The 17,535-nt window shown below is 38.0% G+C and overlaps 1 protein-coding gene across 30 annotated transcripts in view; it reads right to left on the minus strand.

Annotated features, from left to right (window-relative positions):
* LOC121313467 (dystrobrevin alpha-like) overlaps positions 1-17,535 on the minus strand; it is a 106,307-nt gene that overhangs the window by 33,192 nt on the left and 55,580 nt on the right. For 9 of the 30 annotated variants that reach the window (XM_041246044.1, XM_041246041.1, XM_041246047.1 and 6 more), the window contains exons 5-13: positions 15,634-15,719; positions 13,998-14,152; positions 13,543-13,648; positions 12,781-12,947; positions 10,536-10,660; positions 9,450-9,458; positions 8,458-8,541; positions 7,578-7,679; positions 3,208-3,288 (exon numbers count right to left, since the gene is read on the minus strand). In XM_041246044.1, coding sequence (XP_041101978.1) covers positions 3,208-3,288; positions 7,578-7,679; positions 8,458-8,541; positions 9,450-9,458; positions 10,536-10,660; positions 12,781-12,947; positions 13,543-13,648; positions 13,998-14,152; positions 15,634-15,719 — 915 coding nt within the window. Of the gene's footprint in view, positions 1-1,491; positions 2,645-3,207; positions 3,289-7,577; positions 7,680-8,457; positions 8,542-9,449; positions 9,459-10,535; positions 10,661-12,780; positions 12,948-13,542; positions 13,649-13,997; positions 14,153-15,633; positions 15,720-17,535 lie in introns of those variants that run through there. The other 21 variants (XM_041246056.1, XM_041246058.1, XM_041246067.1 and 18 more) reach the window with 8 other exon arrangements.

A 17,535-nucleotide genomic window follows, 5' to 3' on the forward strand; every position in this document is an offset into this window, starting at 1 on the left:
TTGTGGGAAAGGGCATCGCTAAGTTATAACACTATACTTTAAAGCAGTGATACTCAGTCCTCACTTGTTCAGGAGCCACATGAGTAGTAAGTGTCAGCTGAAGAGCCACAACATGCACAATAAGTATGGCAAGGAGAGTCCAGTTTAAATAAAAACTGTTAAACTAAATATTAGTGAAATGCACAGTCCAACTGGGTAAAATATTTTAATTAACCCTCTTCTTTGTGGTGTTTCTCCTAACTAATTGCAAGTACATATGCACTTTACTGCTTTATGTTATTAAACACACTTATGCTTTATAAGAAAAAAAAAAAAAAAGAAAGCTCTCATTCTTACCTGTATGGCTGTTAATCAGACACATGGTCCTTTTTGGAAGCAATCGCTGAGAAGTCGGGTTCTATGCTGGTCACCACAATTCCAAGGCAATTCTTTTGTGTGCTGAAGTTGATTCCGCCAGTTATTTTTAATCTGAGTGAGTGCAGAGAAAGATGCAAAGAAATAAACCGCCTTGCCAATTTTGCGAGATGTGGAAGATGGCTCACTAATTTCCAGAAGTAGTCTCCGTTGTTTTGCCAAAATCCTCGTTGCAATTCAGTTTTTCAACTGTACAAACTCGATCAGCAGGTCAGTTGAATCAGGTACTGCTGAGCATTCTTTCCACTTCGTCTACTTCCAAGAGGATTGTTCACCAGAAGCAACCATTTCTCGCACTTCTTGAAATCTTCCAGTATAGTTTTCAGACAATTCATTCAGCACTTCACAGAAGACTTCTTGACTTACAACAGCGTCAGGATTTTTCTCAAGGATGCTTTGGATGTGAGAAAAAAGCTTGTATTTACCACTCCTTGCACTGCTGTGCAGTACTTGAAGTTTGCAGGAAAAAAATTGTAACAGCAGTGTAACTTGTACACAGTTTTGTTCTTACCTTGCAACTTCGGGTTTAACTTGTTTAAGTACTGTGTAATGTCGCACAGAAATGCAAGACACAGCAACCAGTCATTGTCACCCATGAATTGAAAGCGGGAAGTTTCACCACATCCAATGATGAAGAGCTTGAATCATTCAAACAAATCCAAAACATGAGCGACCATGAGTCCGCGAGAAAGCCACCTTGCTTCAGTGTGAGAACTAAATCACCATACTGCGTATCAATTTCTTCACACAGAATCTTGAACTGAAGGTTTTTTTTTTTTTTTATAAATTTGGTAGTCGCCAATTGATTTTACCCTGTTTTTCTCCCAATTTCAAATATCCAATTGTATTTTAGGCTCTGCTCACTGCTACCACCCCCACGTTGACTCGGGAGCGGCGAAGACGAGCACATACTGTCCACCAAAACGTGTGCAGTCAGCCGACTGCTTCTTTTCACTCTGCAGCCCTGCCATGCAGCCAACCCAGAGCTACAGCGTCAGAGGATAACGCAGCTCTGGGCAGCTTACAGGCAAGCCTGCAGGCGCCGAGCCACTCTACAGGGATCGCTGGTGCAAGGTGAGCCGAGAACACCCTTGGCTGACCTAAGCCCTCCCCTGCCAGGTGGCGCTCAGCAAATTGTGCGCCGCCCCCTGGGAACTCCCGTCCACGGACTTGAACCTACGACCTCCAGGGTATAGGATGCACCCTGCACTCCACGCGGAGCGCCTTTACTGGATGCACCACTCGGGAGACCCGGGCCCTGATAAAATTAACCAACTTATTAAGGTCTTTCATTGCATCGCAAAGAGAAGTGAACTTTGCAAACAATGCTTGTTGGTGTATAATGCAGTGGTAAGACAGGATTTCAAGCATTGATTTTCCCGACTTCAGCTCTTCTTTAAGCAAAGAAATGGCACCGATTCTCTTACCTACTATACCTGGTGCTCCGTCTGTTGAGATGGCTGTAATTTTCTCCGGAGCCACTTCAAACTTTTTCAGTACTTCCATAGCAGCAAGTTTTATGTCCTCTTTTTGTACCCTTTTGCAATGGTACCATATCCAACATGTCTTCTGTCACATCGAGTTCCTGGGAAGTTGCTCTGACAAACATCAGTAACTGAGGGATATTGTTAATATCCAAGCTTTCATACATTACGATGCTAACAAACTCAGCTTCTGACAATTTCTATTTAAACACATTTTTAATATTCTCTGAAATATCAGAAGCCCTCCTAGCAATGGTAGAATCAGAAAGTTGAATTTTTCTCACTTAGTTTTCTAGATCCTTTTTATCCGCGAACAGTGTTGAACATGGAATTATTATGCAATCTTTATTCATCTCACCATCTATATATGGTTCATGTGTAACTGTGTAAGGTGCAAGTGTAACTTGCTGGCTTACGTTACAAAGCTTGCTAAACATGCACTGTTGATTCACCCTTTGTTTTTTGAGTTTTTTAAGTTTCTGTTCTCTCACGGAGCTACCAGATGGGAAAAATCGCTGTCAAACGTAGGGTGAGTTGTGTGGTAACGTCTCTCCGAGTTGGATTTTTGGAATTGAGCTAGTGTGGCATCACGTAATAAACAGGCACATTTACCTCTGCCAGCCTCAACAATGAAAAACTTCATTCCCCCACTCTTCATGAAAACATCTATATTCGTCCTCATATCGTCGTTTTTTAACAGTCGCCATTCTTTCACTTCACAGCTCTCGGAGGCTCCTCAGGAAACACTTAAAGTGAAGAACCATGATTGGTCAATATTGCAAATAGTGTAGGAATTTGCATTGGTTACTGGGAAATGTAGTTTTATAAATTACCCAATATGCTCGAAATAGAATCTGTCAGTTGCATTTTGAGCATGTTGGGCTATTTATAAAACTACACCTCCCAATAACCAATGCAAATGGGGCGGACAGATTCATCAGAGAGTGTGTTTGGGATTGAAGGCACATATAACACAGGGAGTTTAAAACAATGAATCTGCCGAAGAGCCGCAGGTGCTAAGTTAAAGAGCCACTTACGGCTAGCGAGCCGTGGTCTGAGTATCACTGCTTTAAAGGATTCGTTTCCATTTTCAAACAATTAAGCATTAATATTGTGTTTATAGTTATTGGTCAAATGGGTTTGGAGCAGTGGCACAAAATATTCTGGTAAGGATGTTATTCAGTTGGTAGGATTACAGACAGAAGGATAATTGGGTGTGCATTACAGTTTTCACATCGACAATGGTTAGATACTGTATCACACACACACACACACACACAACAGTCACACACTACTGCTTTTCACTTACCCCTTCCCTTTCAACAAAAGTGGAGCAGCCCTAGTCAAGTTTTTGTTCTGTTCTACTTCATTATTCTTAGTGTGAGGCAAGCTTTTCAAATGAGACAAAAAGAAAGTGACACAGTAGCAGGATAAAAAACAAAAAACGGAAACAAATGTAACTAAAAGAACCAAAACATAATGGGATCAGACTATCATTGGCAGACTACAGGAACATGCTGGGAAATAATATAGGAGACCAAAGCAAATAGGGAATCAAAGTTATTTATATAATCATCAGGATTAATGTAGTGTTAAAGGGCAGCTGCACTTCCTGTAGATCTTCAACTGTTTAATGACATAGGACCCATTACGTTACTTATGTGACATTTAGTTTCTTTTGGGTCGGCATACACACTTCTCTGGAACACGGCAGCATAAGGATACTTATTATTAGATGCTAATATACCCAGCACGAGTTCAGAAGAGATTGAAACACTTGCAAGGCCCACAGGACTCTAACATCATCACTCATTTGAATAATGACATCTACGCAATTATAGCACTTACTACATACTTTACACTAGTTACTGAATGTTACAATCATTATCCTCAGACAGAATTTGAACACTTTGCACAGGTCTGAGTGAGTGGGCTGTCTGCTATGCAAGCAAGCTGTGCTGTGTAATAGTCATACTATCAAACCAAGGCAGAGGGCTTAACTAGTGTCTTGGTCAGATTTCAGTGTAAACACAGCACAGATGACTCAAAGGGTAGGCTGCTTGTGTAGGACATGAGCGCTAATGAACATTATCTAAAGAGACAGAATAGGTTCAGATTTCATCTAGTTTAGGGGTAGGTAACAGTCGTCTTCTCCAAAGTAAATGGTTTTACTCCCACACAGTAGAAAAACACACACGAGTAGTTATGCTGAAAATATAATTGAGAATTAGAACAAAATGAGATGAACACAGAAGTTCTGCTTCAGATCCAGTTACAAGCCTTGTGACCTACTCTACCAACATGAGCCACGGCATACAACACACAATTCTACACTAGAAGACCACAGCAGTCAGAACACCCAAACAAACAGCTAATACTAATCGTTTACTACGAATTCTATTTGTGAAACACATTTAAAATTAAAAAAATTGTTAGTAAGGATTAGGGGTATGCAGAGTACTTAGATGATACCCAGATAGCACTTTAGTTTAGGTATGTTACAAGCGATTATAAACAACCTATAAACATGTTATAAACATGATGCTATTAATTATAGAATGAGATTAGAAATAATAACACTGATTATACACTGTTTTTGCTATCGTTTATAACGTATCACTGTTTTTAGTATTTCAGAGTACTACTATTATTCCTTAAGTAAAAAGCCTTTTCTTGTAATATTTGTACATTTAATTTTTCTACATACACAAAAGAAAAAATAAATCAGCTCATGGTTGAATTTGGACAGTGATGAATTTCAATTTCAAGTACGAATATGAGTAATGGATACACAACCCAGGTAAATGTACACAAATCACTGGGTGTGGTAGCAGCTGATACCATACAAAAGAAAAACTACGCAAACCCTCATTTAATTCTGATTAAAGAAGTTATCTAACAATGGATACACTTGCAGTCAAGACTACAGTAGACATTTCTTCTGACAGCTTCTCATCTGGGATTAGAGATTGGTTATTTTATAATTACAAAACCTGAATGATACTGCAGATTACATATTACAGTACATGTCACCTAATCTGTTCCCAGTACAGTAGTCCCTTGCTAAATACAGACACTATTAAACCAGACGTTCGGATATGACGAACACAACATATATCCTCCAATAATATCCAATTAAGTGCTAAGCTAAGTCACTGTGCATTGCATGATCCAAAGAGACACTGAAAAAAACCCAAAACGGCTGTTACGCTGACAACAAAGACAGGACACAAATAAACTTAACAGATACAGGTAGCCAACAAAAAATCGCTAAAATTAAGTATATGATTAAAAGAGGGCATACAAACTCATACTCTACAGAGTTTAAACTGACTGCGATTGTTTGGAAAAGGGTGAGAAGCTTTCAGAAATATTGATGGACTCCACTCTTTGAAACGCAAGACATGGACTACAATAATTACAGTTCTGTATGTTAAGTCTTTAATTGCTTTTGCAAAGAAAGTCTGACTTGTACTTAGAGAACAACAGTAGCAGGTATGTGTTTTACTTGCAGTGGTAGCCTATGGGCAGCACGGTAGTCCAGCAGTTAAAGAAAGCGACTTGTTACCAGGCAAGAAAAAGTCACTTAACTTCCTTGCTCTGTCCTTTGAATGAGATGTAAAACCAAGGTCCCATTGCAAGTGACTCTGCAGCAGTTGTGATACATACTTCACCCTCTAATCTCTAAGTCGCACTGGATAAAAACATCTGTAAATGACTAATGAATAATAAAAGAAAGAAAGTGCGCTAGGTATTCATTTAATTTTGCTAATGTACTGTATACCACAATGTATAGGCCTACTGTAGAGATTTATATTTTTATATAATGTAATGTGTACGGAGAACACATTCACGTTACTTCGGCACAATAATTTTTCCATTTTAAATAAACTGAGCACTCTAAATATATGTGTGTGTGTGTGATTATTTTAATATATTTTTTAAACCGCACCTGTCCAGTTTAGCAAGGGACTACTCTATTCAATGTTACTCTTAACCTGTGTGTGTCAATTTATAAACGTGCAGTTTGACATGTGTAAAAAACGATGGCTTAAAACATTCCTCCTTTAATAATGCTTTGATGGTTTTTATTTGCCACCCAGGTCCAAATGTTGTTATTGCAGCTTTTTGACTGCCGTTTCTGCATAGCACACCGCGACATCATGCTGTAATGCTGACAAGGAGATGTCACATTTTCTGCACATCAACGTAATGTTTGTAAGTTTACTCTATAGTAATGTTTTTAAATGACCCTATAAGTAGGGGTCTACCTAAATCGTGATTTCGCAGAAATCAGGAAATTGGGGGTAAGCACGAAATTCCCCTCTTTTAGGGGCCAATGAATACTGGACAAGTACAGAGAGAGAAAAAAAAAGAAACTGATGTTAGACAAATAACATTTAAAAAAAACAAAAAAAACACTCCAAAGTGGTTAACTTTTTTGTTTAGTGTTCAGATGACAGCGATGTTTTAATCAGCCTATCAGTGCATCTGTACTGGTTTTTCTGTGACCTGTACTGTACAGTAGGGGGTGGGACAAAGTCAGTGCTGCATTGTTTTGATTTAGGTTGCTAAAATGTAGTTTTCCGCATTGGACAAAAACGGACAACAAAGCAAAAGCAAAGTATATTTCGGCTTATGATTGTGTCAAGATATTCCCAAAGAAACTGTACCTGCAGATGGAGGTAATTGTTTTGCACATCTTGTATGTGACTTTAGAGAAAATACGATCGATCTCTATTTAGCTTCAGAATCACACATTAAACGAAAGGCTAAACAAAATGTAAAACAAAGGACAGCTTTCAGAAAACAAACTTGAAAGTCAGCGCAGACAAAAAGTTTTCCTGTCAGTTGTAGCCAAGTTAAATCAGCACTACAGGTACGATTAAGCACAGCCAACTTGCTTTAAACAATCTGCTGCTGCATACTTTTTAAACAGTTAGACTTTTAGACCCAAATAGGCACATTTTCTTTGTTTTGACTCGATATAATAAAATAAATTCCTGGATGGGACAAATAACATGACAACAAACATGCTGCATATATTCCCTTAATTAAAGTATGCCAGATGCCCTTGGGTAACCGAGTTTTGGGACTGTTTCTAATCAATTTCCACATCTGTATAACTTGGCAAAGCTTTGCCTTACACTTCCAACCAATTCAGTGGATGCAGACGTGCAGTCTCAATGTATGGGAAAGTTCACACACCAGACAGAGAATGTCAGCAGCAACTGCAGGGGGATGTTGCATGTGTGCCTTTAACAAATGACAGCGCTCTGTTTTAGTAAGAAAGCAAGTACCACTATTTTTAGGCTTTTCTATGCTTTGAAATACTGTCTACTTAGATATATTTAATTTTTAAACAGTTCCGCGAAATGTCAGCAAAATACAAATTTTATTCCACAACATACCCATGAAAAATACGTAAATTTACCACGATTTAAGTAGACCCCTATCTACAAGTTACATCTCTTTAGCAACACTGGATGACAGTTTTTAGGATGTAAAACTGCATCTGTACTATTGTTATTGCAGAAGGAAAACAACAATGATAAGCACTAAACAGAAGAATTCATATTAGTTTAGCTCCTCTAAAAAACAATGCAGTAGTTTAGAAAATTAGCTAATGGTTTAGTCTGACAACTACAAACTACAAAAGTATGTTTCTGACATACTGACCGTGAGTCGCTGTTCAGCAGACTTACATACAGGTTTATTAGCGCATGCTCACCACCATCATCATCATCAGTCACTGGGCTATGTGGACTTGCACCCTCAGATCTAAACAATTCAAGTACCAAGGCTCTTGTTATGCAGTAAAACACAAGCAACATGCAGATGCTGTGGTAGTGATTTGACAGTGTTATCAGTTGCCTTTTTTTTTTTTTTTTTTTTTTTTTTTTTAAAGCGGACGTATTTCCTACCTGTTTATCTAAGCAAGTCGCCTTGGGAAATCTTGTAAGTACTATGCTAACTGCGCCATAAACCAAGCAGTTAAATCAGAATACTTTATGACATAACGCTAGTATCAATCACGAAAACACTATATGGCCATGTCAGCAGTTAATGCAATAACAGTACCAGGTGTCAAACAGAGGCCTGTATAACTTGTGATGGTCGTCCAAGAAACTGGTCTGTGAGCTACTAGCCTCTGGAGGACCAAGCCCAGACTTGCAGGTGGCTGACTGATCTCGCCAGGTGGCAGGTCAGTATGTGCATCTAAAGTGCAATGAGGGGCAACAGACCCTGACAATTTTGCCTTGGAATACTAGGTCCAATATGAACCTGCACTCTCTTGACTAAGTAATCCAAGAAACGCAATTCAGTTTCTCTAGCTGCAGAGTTTCATTGCCCTAAGCGAATACTTTTCCACAGCAGAACACCTATGGACTGTGCAGTGATTAACGCAGTATTATATAATGGTCAGTTGATCTTAATGTCCATTTCATTTGTTATTTTGCTTCAGAAACATGAGAGGAATTAGGTAACACTATAACCCAGTATTAGTAACCTTTCTCATACACCCTGCTGATTCAATACAACCATCATTGGCACTCACCTTTTATTTGTGTGCGGGCTTCCTGAGTTGGGAACAGAGTGAGAGAAAATGGTGTCATTCATGCTGTTTGCAGGTCTCGGAGGCCTAATGAAGAGGAAAACATGACCACTGCTTTAATAGCTGGACTGTAAACCCCCAGACATTCAGAATTGTTAAGCCTGCAGTGAAATAGAAATGAAGTGTTAACATTACACCGATGGAAGTACTTTATTGATTCGAATAATGCTGGTTTGGAGCAGATTCAAAAGTTATGCTTTTTTCTGTATTTGTGCAAGCCACAGGAACTGTCAAAGCACTGCTCAATGTCATTTTTAATGTGGAATCGAATGCAGTTGAGTAGTATAGGAGGAGTAGTGAGCCAGTGGATTATTACATAGCTGCAGCAATATACACTTTATGTTCCAGACACAACACTGAGGCAATGACGAGTTAGGAATGACACCAAACTGGGGAGTCAACCCACACTATTACAGGGATAAAGACATCTTCATTCCACAGTGTATATTAAAACATTCCTCGATACTTGAAATTCATATTCTGCTTCATTTCTAAATCAGTATTTTAAGCTTTTTAACCATATGGTCTTCATTTCAGCAGGTAGGAAGACGCAATGCAACTTTCTCCTAAGTATGACGAGACTACCTTTATAAACATTTATATTACATTTTAAAACGTGTTACTCAGTTAATATCTCACTATTAGGGTATCATTCCATAAAATACATCTTTAATTACATATCTACTAATACTGTTAAAATGGAATACAAATATTTTTCAAATACCAAAAAGAATGCCATACTTTTAAATTGGTAAAACATGTTTGTTTTATTTTTAAATAAAGCCTTATACCCAACAGAATAATTATTTAATTCTTTCCCTGTTCACAAACCTAGTTTTTTTGCCACTAAATCTGAAGTGTACAGTTTAGATAATCTAAAAGGGTTGCCCCACCTACCTCAATCTATCACAGTCATTTAAAAATCATGCACTTACCAAGTGTCACTTTGGAGCAGCAATAAAAGAAACATAAAGAAACATAACTTCATTACACTCAAGCCTCCATTATATTGGCAGCTTTGATCCGATAGTTACAAAGAAGCCTGACACGGCAGAGAATGTAACTACAGATAGTAGTCAGTAGCAGGGAACCAAATACAGTAACATTAGTGAACACAATGGCAAAGTTTTCCAGAAACTCTTCAAGGGCACTTTATAGAGAGAAGAAAATGTGCCTGCATTCAGTCCCACAAACTAGGTCTCTAGTGTGTTTTGGGAGGAGCAGGAGGGGCGGCGTGCTTGGCAGGGTAACATATTGCAAATTTAATTTCATCTAGGGTTTGAGGAATGTCTACAGCATAAGCTATGTGAAGGAGTGAAGGCAGCGCCTCTGCAGGTAGAGATAAGGAAGAGTCATTTTATATCAAACAGCCAGGCCCTGGTACACGAAGTGCAATAAGAGGGGTTGGGTTATCATGCAGAACCGTTTCTGACAGGCATCCAGCCAATAGCTTCCAGAATGATGACAGTAAAGCAAGATTGTCAAGATATATGGAACTGGAGACTCGATATAGGGTGCTACAGAATTTAGTTCAATAATATCACAATCATCTTTAAATAAGTACTCAAGAACTGGTGTAACAGGACATTAGTATCAAGTTGCACCACTTGCTGTACATTTATATATTTACATTAAAATAATATAAAATAAATTTAACAAAACTTGGGGCCATATGGGGCCATTTGGTTTTATATTGCACCAAACTGCTAATGTTATAGACCTGGCAAGGAACAACTAAAGTGCAGGCAGTAGCTTTTCAAAAGATCAGCAATACCTGAAATACTTTGTGATTTTGGCAATTTGGCTGTAGAGCATAAAAAAATAACACTGATTCTATCAGATAAAGATTCTGTTCTTCTATCTGTCATAGGAATTTAAATAAGTCTGTTTCAGGCTGAAAACTAAGAATGGCGTTCAGCATGCATGAAGAAAAACCTGCAAAAAAGGTTAATCAAATCAGACACCATAACCAGACATGCTAGCCATCTCCTTAGAGCAGGCAATCTCGGATATATACTTACACAATGTGGGCCAGGTTTAGAGGTTTTTCAGGCTGGTCAGGGAACATTGGGTGCAAAGGCTCACGACTGGAAGCACAGCTTAAGGACTTGCTAAGTGCATTAGTTAACTTCTTAGCAGGAGATTTCTGGGAGGAACAAGGAGGCTACAGGTGACTTGGGTTGGTAGAAGCAGAGCTAAAGGTAGTGTAAAACACAAGGACACTACAACAAATACTGCAAAGTTCCTTTTAATAGCCACTTCTCAAATAGAATACTCAGTTATACAAAAGATTTGTTTCCTCAGCAAATGTACAGTATGAACTGCATTACTTGTAGGTATAGCCTGCCAAGTTATCATTGCTTAGCACCGTGTGACACTGCCATTAACCTTACTTCCCCAATGTTATTAAAATGGAATCTGCACGAATCAAGGGTGGCTTTGCCTCTTCTGAAAGATTTCAAATTGGATGCAATACCCTGAGGGTTTATCGTGGTAAACATAATAGCTGTGTTGCTATTATTAGGAGCTTTATAGAAAACACAAGACTTTATATAAAAAAAAAAAAAAAAAAGATTCTTTATTCAATTAAATGCATATGGAATATGTTCAAATCCACATTAAAAACACCAACACATTAGAATCACTGTAACCCCTTAAAACCCCTAAAGACTGCTGCTGCTCTAGAGTTGAGAGAGAAAAATGCATCTGTTCAATCTGAATGCAACAAAAATGCTATTGTAGGTTTGTGACTAATACTATATGACTCGTCCACAGAAGCATTTATAACCAGGTGCATGACCAGATCAGATACTTACAATGTACAAACAGCATGACCACTGGTATCAAATTTAAAGACAGCAAACCTTGGCACCTACTGCCTAGACTGTAGCCCCAACATGCAGAGCTGACTTACAGATCCTCCCTCTCCTCTACCCGAGAGCAAGATCTACTCCTGAGCTTGTTACCTATACTCAGGGGCTAATTAAGGCTATAAAAAAATATCCGATAGTTGCGACCATAGAGCTCAGGGTTAGAAACTCATACTAGCCCTGCACCCAGTCCTGGATTTCTGAACTACCATCAATTAAGTATATTATTTCACTGATTCAGTAGCCAGGAGTTTGAACAACCCCTGTTAAACATACTGTTCGTTCCCTAAAAGCTGCAAGAACAATTTTCTAATAGTCACCCTACAGATTCAAATAAGACCAGTACCCCCCCCCCCCCCCCCAGTTATAATTTCTCGACAGTACTTGCACACTTAAGTTGTACCCTCTTTGCTGTCTTCCACAACGAAATCCTTATGGTCACAGACATAATCTTCTGAGTTTTTTGTGTGTCTAGGCGTTTTTTTTTTTTTTTTTACATATCGCCTTAATTTGCATTTCTGTTTTAAATCCTCCCTATCTAACTGTAATATAGTTTTAAATTCCGCGAACAATCCTCCGTTTCTAATTGTAATCTTGTTTTAAATCTCGCAAGTGGAGTCTCCAATAGAAATGCAGGAATTTGGGATGGGGTGGGTTTAAAGTACCAATGATTGTCAAGAAGGAAGGACATTGCCTGACTGCACTGGGAAAGGTAGCTGTGTTTAAATCAGTTAAAATTGAAAATCAAAAGCCTAAATCTACCTAAATAAGGGTTCTGAAACCCAGGACTGGGTGCAGGACTAATTGAAGTTTATAATCCTGTGAAGCTGTTTCATGTTTATATTGGATAATTAACATGTATTACTATTTCATAATACATCGCTTTAGTACATAGTTTTACACATCACAGTTTTAAAACATAAAAAAAAAAAAAAAATCTAGTACATGTATTTCTTAAGCTTCCATTCAATCTGAATTCGGACACCAGCATGACTGCTGACTCTTGACATTCCAAATTCAAAACCAGCAACAATCTGGAGTTTGTGAGACAATCCAAAAACTTGTTGTTCTAGCATCCAAATACTTTGTCTGATATAGATATGAATGCAATCAATCAACACACCACTCAAATCAGGTCTTACTTCTAGACAGTGTATAAAGTGTTGCTATGAAACAACAGGTTTTCAAGTGATCTCCAACATAAGACCCAGCTGATTTATAACCGGCTTTATTCATTGTGGAGCATTAACTCGTACCATAAATATATTGCTAAGATTTATTATAAACCCTTAAAATCACTGTCATTATCAACAGACTTTCATTTGTGTATTCAGTTGCATGTAGGTAAACAATGCTGTGAGAATACGTTTAATGCTGCTGCAACCCCCTTTCTTACCCATGATGTATATTCCTTCATTTGGTGTTGGTTGCTATGGGAACCACTGGCATGTCCCCTCCAGAAACAGTCCTGACAGAGCTGGTAATTATGACACTGCTGGCAGCGATAGCGAAAGCCCATCATGCTCTCACTGTGGCAGTACGAGCACTCTACAGGGTGAAAGACTGCAGGGGGGAAATCACAGAGACATCAGTCACGTCTGTGCAAAACAAAACAAATAGCAAGCCGACAAGTTTGTAACGTGGTTAGCACCAAGACAGACAGGGTCTCAAATCAAGGGACACCAAGAGTCACAGCTAGTAAATGAAAATATTGGTTTGAATTATTATGTATTTCCCTTATTAATATGTATTAACTCTAGATGGGTCAGTATAAATAAAAACAATGCATTATGGGTTTAAGTTTTTTTTTTCAGGTATAACACTATCTAAAGTGAAAGGAAAATAAAAACAAAAACAGTAATATGCAACTCAGAAGGTTTCACTAAAACACTAACAATAACTCTTATTATTTTATCCCCATATTTATCCCAATTATATTTCCTCACTGTAGCAACTCCCACAACAGCTCAGGAGAGATTAGCCAGTCTTCTCCAGGCCACTGTGAGCCGCTGTAGCACACTGACATAATGTACTCTATTGTATCCCCAGATCTATGTGTCGCAGCCAGGACTCCAGCACTCCTCGTCTGTACAACCACTTGGGGACCCAACTAGCCCACGGTTTTTCTTTCCATATATTCTGGTTAAAAAAAGCTCACCGTTTTCTACATTAGCCAGACGATGCATTAATGGTAACCAAACCAGACACTGAGGAGGAGGATCAGACATGAGGCTATCCAGGAAATTGTTGAGCAATATCTTCTTCTGTTAGTATGAAAAAAAAAGTTAGATTCATAACAGACTAGCAAGCAAATGCAGCCTATAATTACAAGATATCCCCACTGGGATTATGAACATTTCTTTCATTAGTTTATGTTAAATAAAGCACTGCTATTACCAAGGTGAAATGGCATCAAAACCACAGATAAAAAGAAGAGCAACCTAAGCATATCAGACGTGAAGCGAGCAATATAATACCTTTAAAAGATAGCTGTAAGGCAGTTAAGCTGCAAGAAGCAACCAAAGTCATAAATCTAAAACACATTTTATTTTTTCTGACAAACTGCTGTTGCTGTCCTAGACTCATGCAGAGTGTATTTAAGCAAGGCATTACCTGCTGGGCAAAACATGACCTGGTAGCCTGTTCAGTGTAGCCAAAGGAGGGGCCCTCAAAAACTGTTGTGGGCAGTTTTAGTACCCCCCGCAAAAACATGTCAAATTTTGAGTAAATCATTATGCCACTGGAATCAGAAATCTGTGAAAAAATATCTGAAAAATGCAAGGATAAATATATTAATATATATGTATTACAAATAATACAAATTTGAGTTATAATGTCCAAACTACATTATTTCCATGCGGAGCGCCTTTACCGGACACACCACTCAGGAGCCCTCTTCTCTCATTGATAAGTCAATCAGCACTGACGCAAAGCGAAATGGGCGGAGATTTTTGAGGCATACCAAAATGAAATCTAATCGCAACGAAAGCTCAGCTAATCAACATGCAGTGATTATAATGATGTTAATGCTGGCCAATAGTGCCTAACAAACAGAAGCAGCACGAGGAATCAGATGCAAGCAGCATGAACTACATTGAATGAAAGCTGCATAATGGCACAGATTAAAGGTTGATTGAGATGAGTTACTGGGGGGCTGCTTTGGCCACACAAAATCCCACTGGTGGCTGCATTTGAGAATCACTGCGCTAGTGGACTGTGTGAGTGTGGATGAAAAGCAGGTAAAGTAAGTCCTAGTACCGAGCACCGGCATTAAAATAAGTACCGGTGAGTAAAGGCAGAATTTGACAAAAGCACATGCAGGGCTTCTTTGCAGGGCAGGGGCTCTGTTTATGTGTTGGTACAACATTAAAGAAATTTACTGGCCCCATAAGTTCAATGATACCCCAAGGGGATTTCAGCAAGCTGCAGAGATCAAGTGTTTGATTCATTATTTTAAACACTGTACATTGATAAAATGCCACATTAGATCGCTTGTTAAACCTAAAAGAATTACATGAGCCAAACACACACAAATTGTGAACCCCCACCTTTCCATGGCAGGGGTATATGAAAAGTGAACATGTCGTTTTCTAGTTGTTTGTTTTAAATATCCTTGTTAAGATTACAACCTCAGAACCTCTACAGCTTTGGCATAATGTGTATGTGCACGGGAAATATGTAATAGATCGTTTAGTACCCAGTACGGTGCCTAATCCTCTGTAAACATGTTAATATGCAATAACATTATTTCAATCTTTTTTTTTTTTACTTGACAAGGACACTGCATACTGAGATCTGACAGAAGAACTCATCACTTCACTTTTTGAGATAGATTAAGCCATATACGTGTACTACATCACACACTTAAGTTGCATAGAAATGTCTGGTTTCGACAAGCAAAACTTAAAAAAAATTCTCTTTTTCCAAAATCAAAAACAGGTCTGCATATTGTAATGTTTTCAGCAGCCCTGCTCCTGTGCTTAGGCAGGGACATGGAGAAAGTGCAGCGATCTTTAATGAGCTCAAAGGAGAGGTACTGCAACTTATATCAGGTCTCGTACATCTCTGGCCAACAGCGATTCAATTGGTCAGATCACTTTTCATCATATCAGTTAATAATTTCAATGACTTGGAGAACTCTGCTGTGGACATATCCCATAATTTACCATATAGTGAAATATATGGCTACAAAAATGTGATTTGAAAAAAATCACAAAAAAAAGTGAAATAACGAGAAATTAAAACTTACATCTTAATTTGTCTAAAATCTTCCCTCCGCATATTGTTGCCAGAGCAATTTTTACAACAAACACCAATATTTTGCCAAGGCCTTCCCTGCAAAAAAGAACAAAGACGACAAATATTAGCCATTTTTACAGCTTTAAATCATTATCCACTAATTAGGTATAAAGGTGCTTTACAGGTAATTTGTTCATTCATTAAAATCACAGACAATTAGCTTGGGTCCTCTGAGAGCAGGCTTTCATCTTCAGCACTCACTCAAGGTTTGATAGCATAGTTGTCCTGTGCTACAATCTTGAGTCTATAACCCATGAATCACTAAGACAGAGGGTGAAAAAAAATGACACACCACAGTAATCTAGTGGGTCAGGGGCCTGCTTTGCACTTCTTCTACCTCAAGAATATTGCTAGCACCTAAGGTATGTATGGTTCATGATTCTTGGTTTATCTAGAATAGTGTTTCTCAACCTTTTTTGTAATAAAGCCCCCTAAGGATCAGCTGAGCTTAGTTATCACCCCCTTGCCAGAGAAAATAAAAAATTAAGAATTATTGCCAATTAACAATGCTGTTTAATTAACATAAATTATTAATTACATTTAATTCCATTAGTTCCGAGAATTACAGAGAAATAGTTCATGAAACAAAAATAATTAAACCCACTGATATAATCACTGGTATAATCAACAGGCAGAAACATACATAAAATGTTTACTATTACGGAATATTGCCGACTTATAAAATGGCTTGGATAAAATAAGTGCTGTGATTGGCTGAACAAGATCACATGACCATGCGGTAATAACTGTCTTACAGCACGCCTATGACATCACAGACCAACTTACTTACCTGATTGTAACAGGGCGAACAGCCCTGTATAGTTATTTTTAGAATGGGGTTTCCGCCTCTGCCCCTGTGCAGTTTATTTTGTGTTTTGTATTATGATTTATTTATTTGTGTTTATTATGTACATAAATGTTGGCAAATGCTGTGGGTTTTGTTATTGTATTTATGTTTGTGTTTATTTTTAAACATTTTATTTATTTTTGTATTTAAAACAAAATGTCGCACAACACGTCTTTTTAACTGCAGTTACTTGTGTGTGCGTCCTCATTCTGGTCTGACGTCATCACTCACGACCGTCCTGTCACACTGATCTATTAATATTACTCAATGCCTTAATAGTAGCAATTATCTAAACAGTGTTTATGTAGGTAAAAATGTCAAAATACAACGGAGACAGCATTTAAATCACATAGCTATCTTTTTTTTTCATCTCTGTTACTAACAATTACAGAAAAATTGACAAATATACTGTGGTATTTACTTAGAGAACAGAACAATGAAAACTCCAAAGCCACCTGAGAAATCACCACGCAAGTCTCACTCAGCATGTAATATACTGTATATGCAGCAGCTGCATCTTCTTATTAAACTAAATAGTGCCTTATAAAACCGACGAGCAAGTAAGCAATATTTAAACTTGACACAGCAGATGTCAACAGATGACATCTCACCACTACCCTCCGATTTCCCTCTCTGCTGACACAACCGTTCGGCTCAGAATACTGTTGTGCTCGCCGCGGACGGGAAGGACTGCAGCACTGAGCAAACTGACACGGAAGTCGTTTCGTCCACATATCATCTAATGCTGCTTTACAATCTATAAATCAGTCTGCTTTCAATTCACAAATGTCATTTCATCTTGAAAAATGTTACTTTATAAATGGCAATGTTCAATCTAATGTTTATGGCAAATAAAAAAAAGTACAAAATATATGTTACAATCAAACAGTCTTCAGGGACTATTTTTTCTCAGTGGAAGGATACATAATATATTTCTTATTTTTCTCCTTAAAAAAGCAGTTTATGTAATTATTTTAAAAATGTAGCCATTTTATAAGCAAAATA

The sequence above is a fragment of the Polyodon spathula genome, chromosome 3 (assembly GCF_017654505.1).
Source record: "Polyodon spathula isolate WHYD16114869_AA chromosome 3, ASM1765450v1, whole genome shotgun sequence".
Lineage (NCBI taxonomy): Eukaryota > Metazoa > Chordata > Actinopteri > Acipenseriformes > Polyodontidae > Polyodon > Polyodon spathula.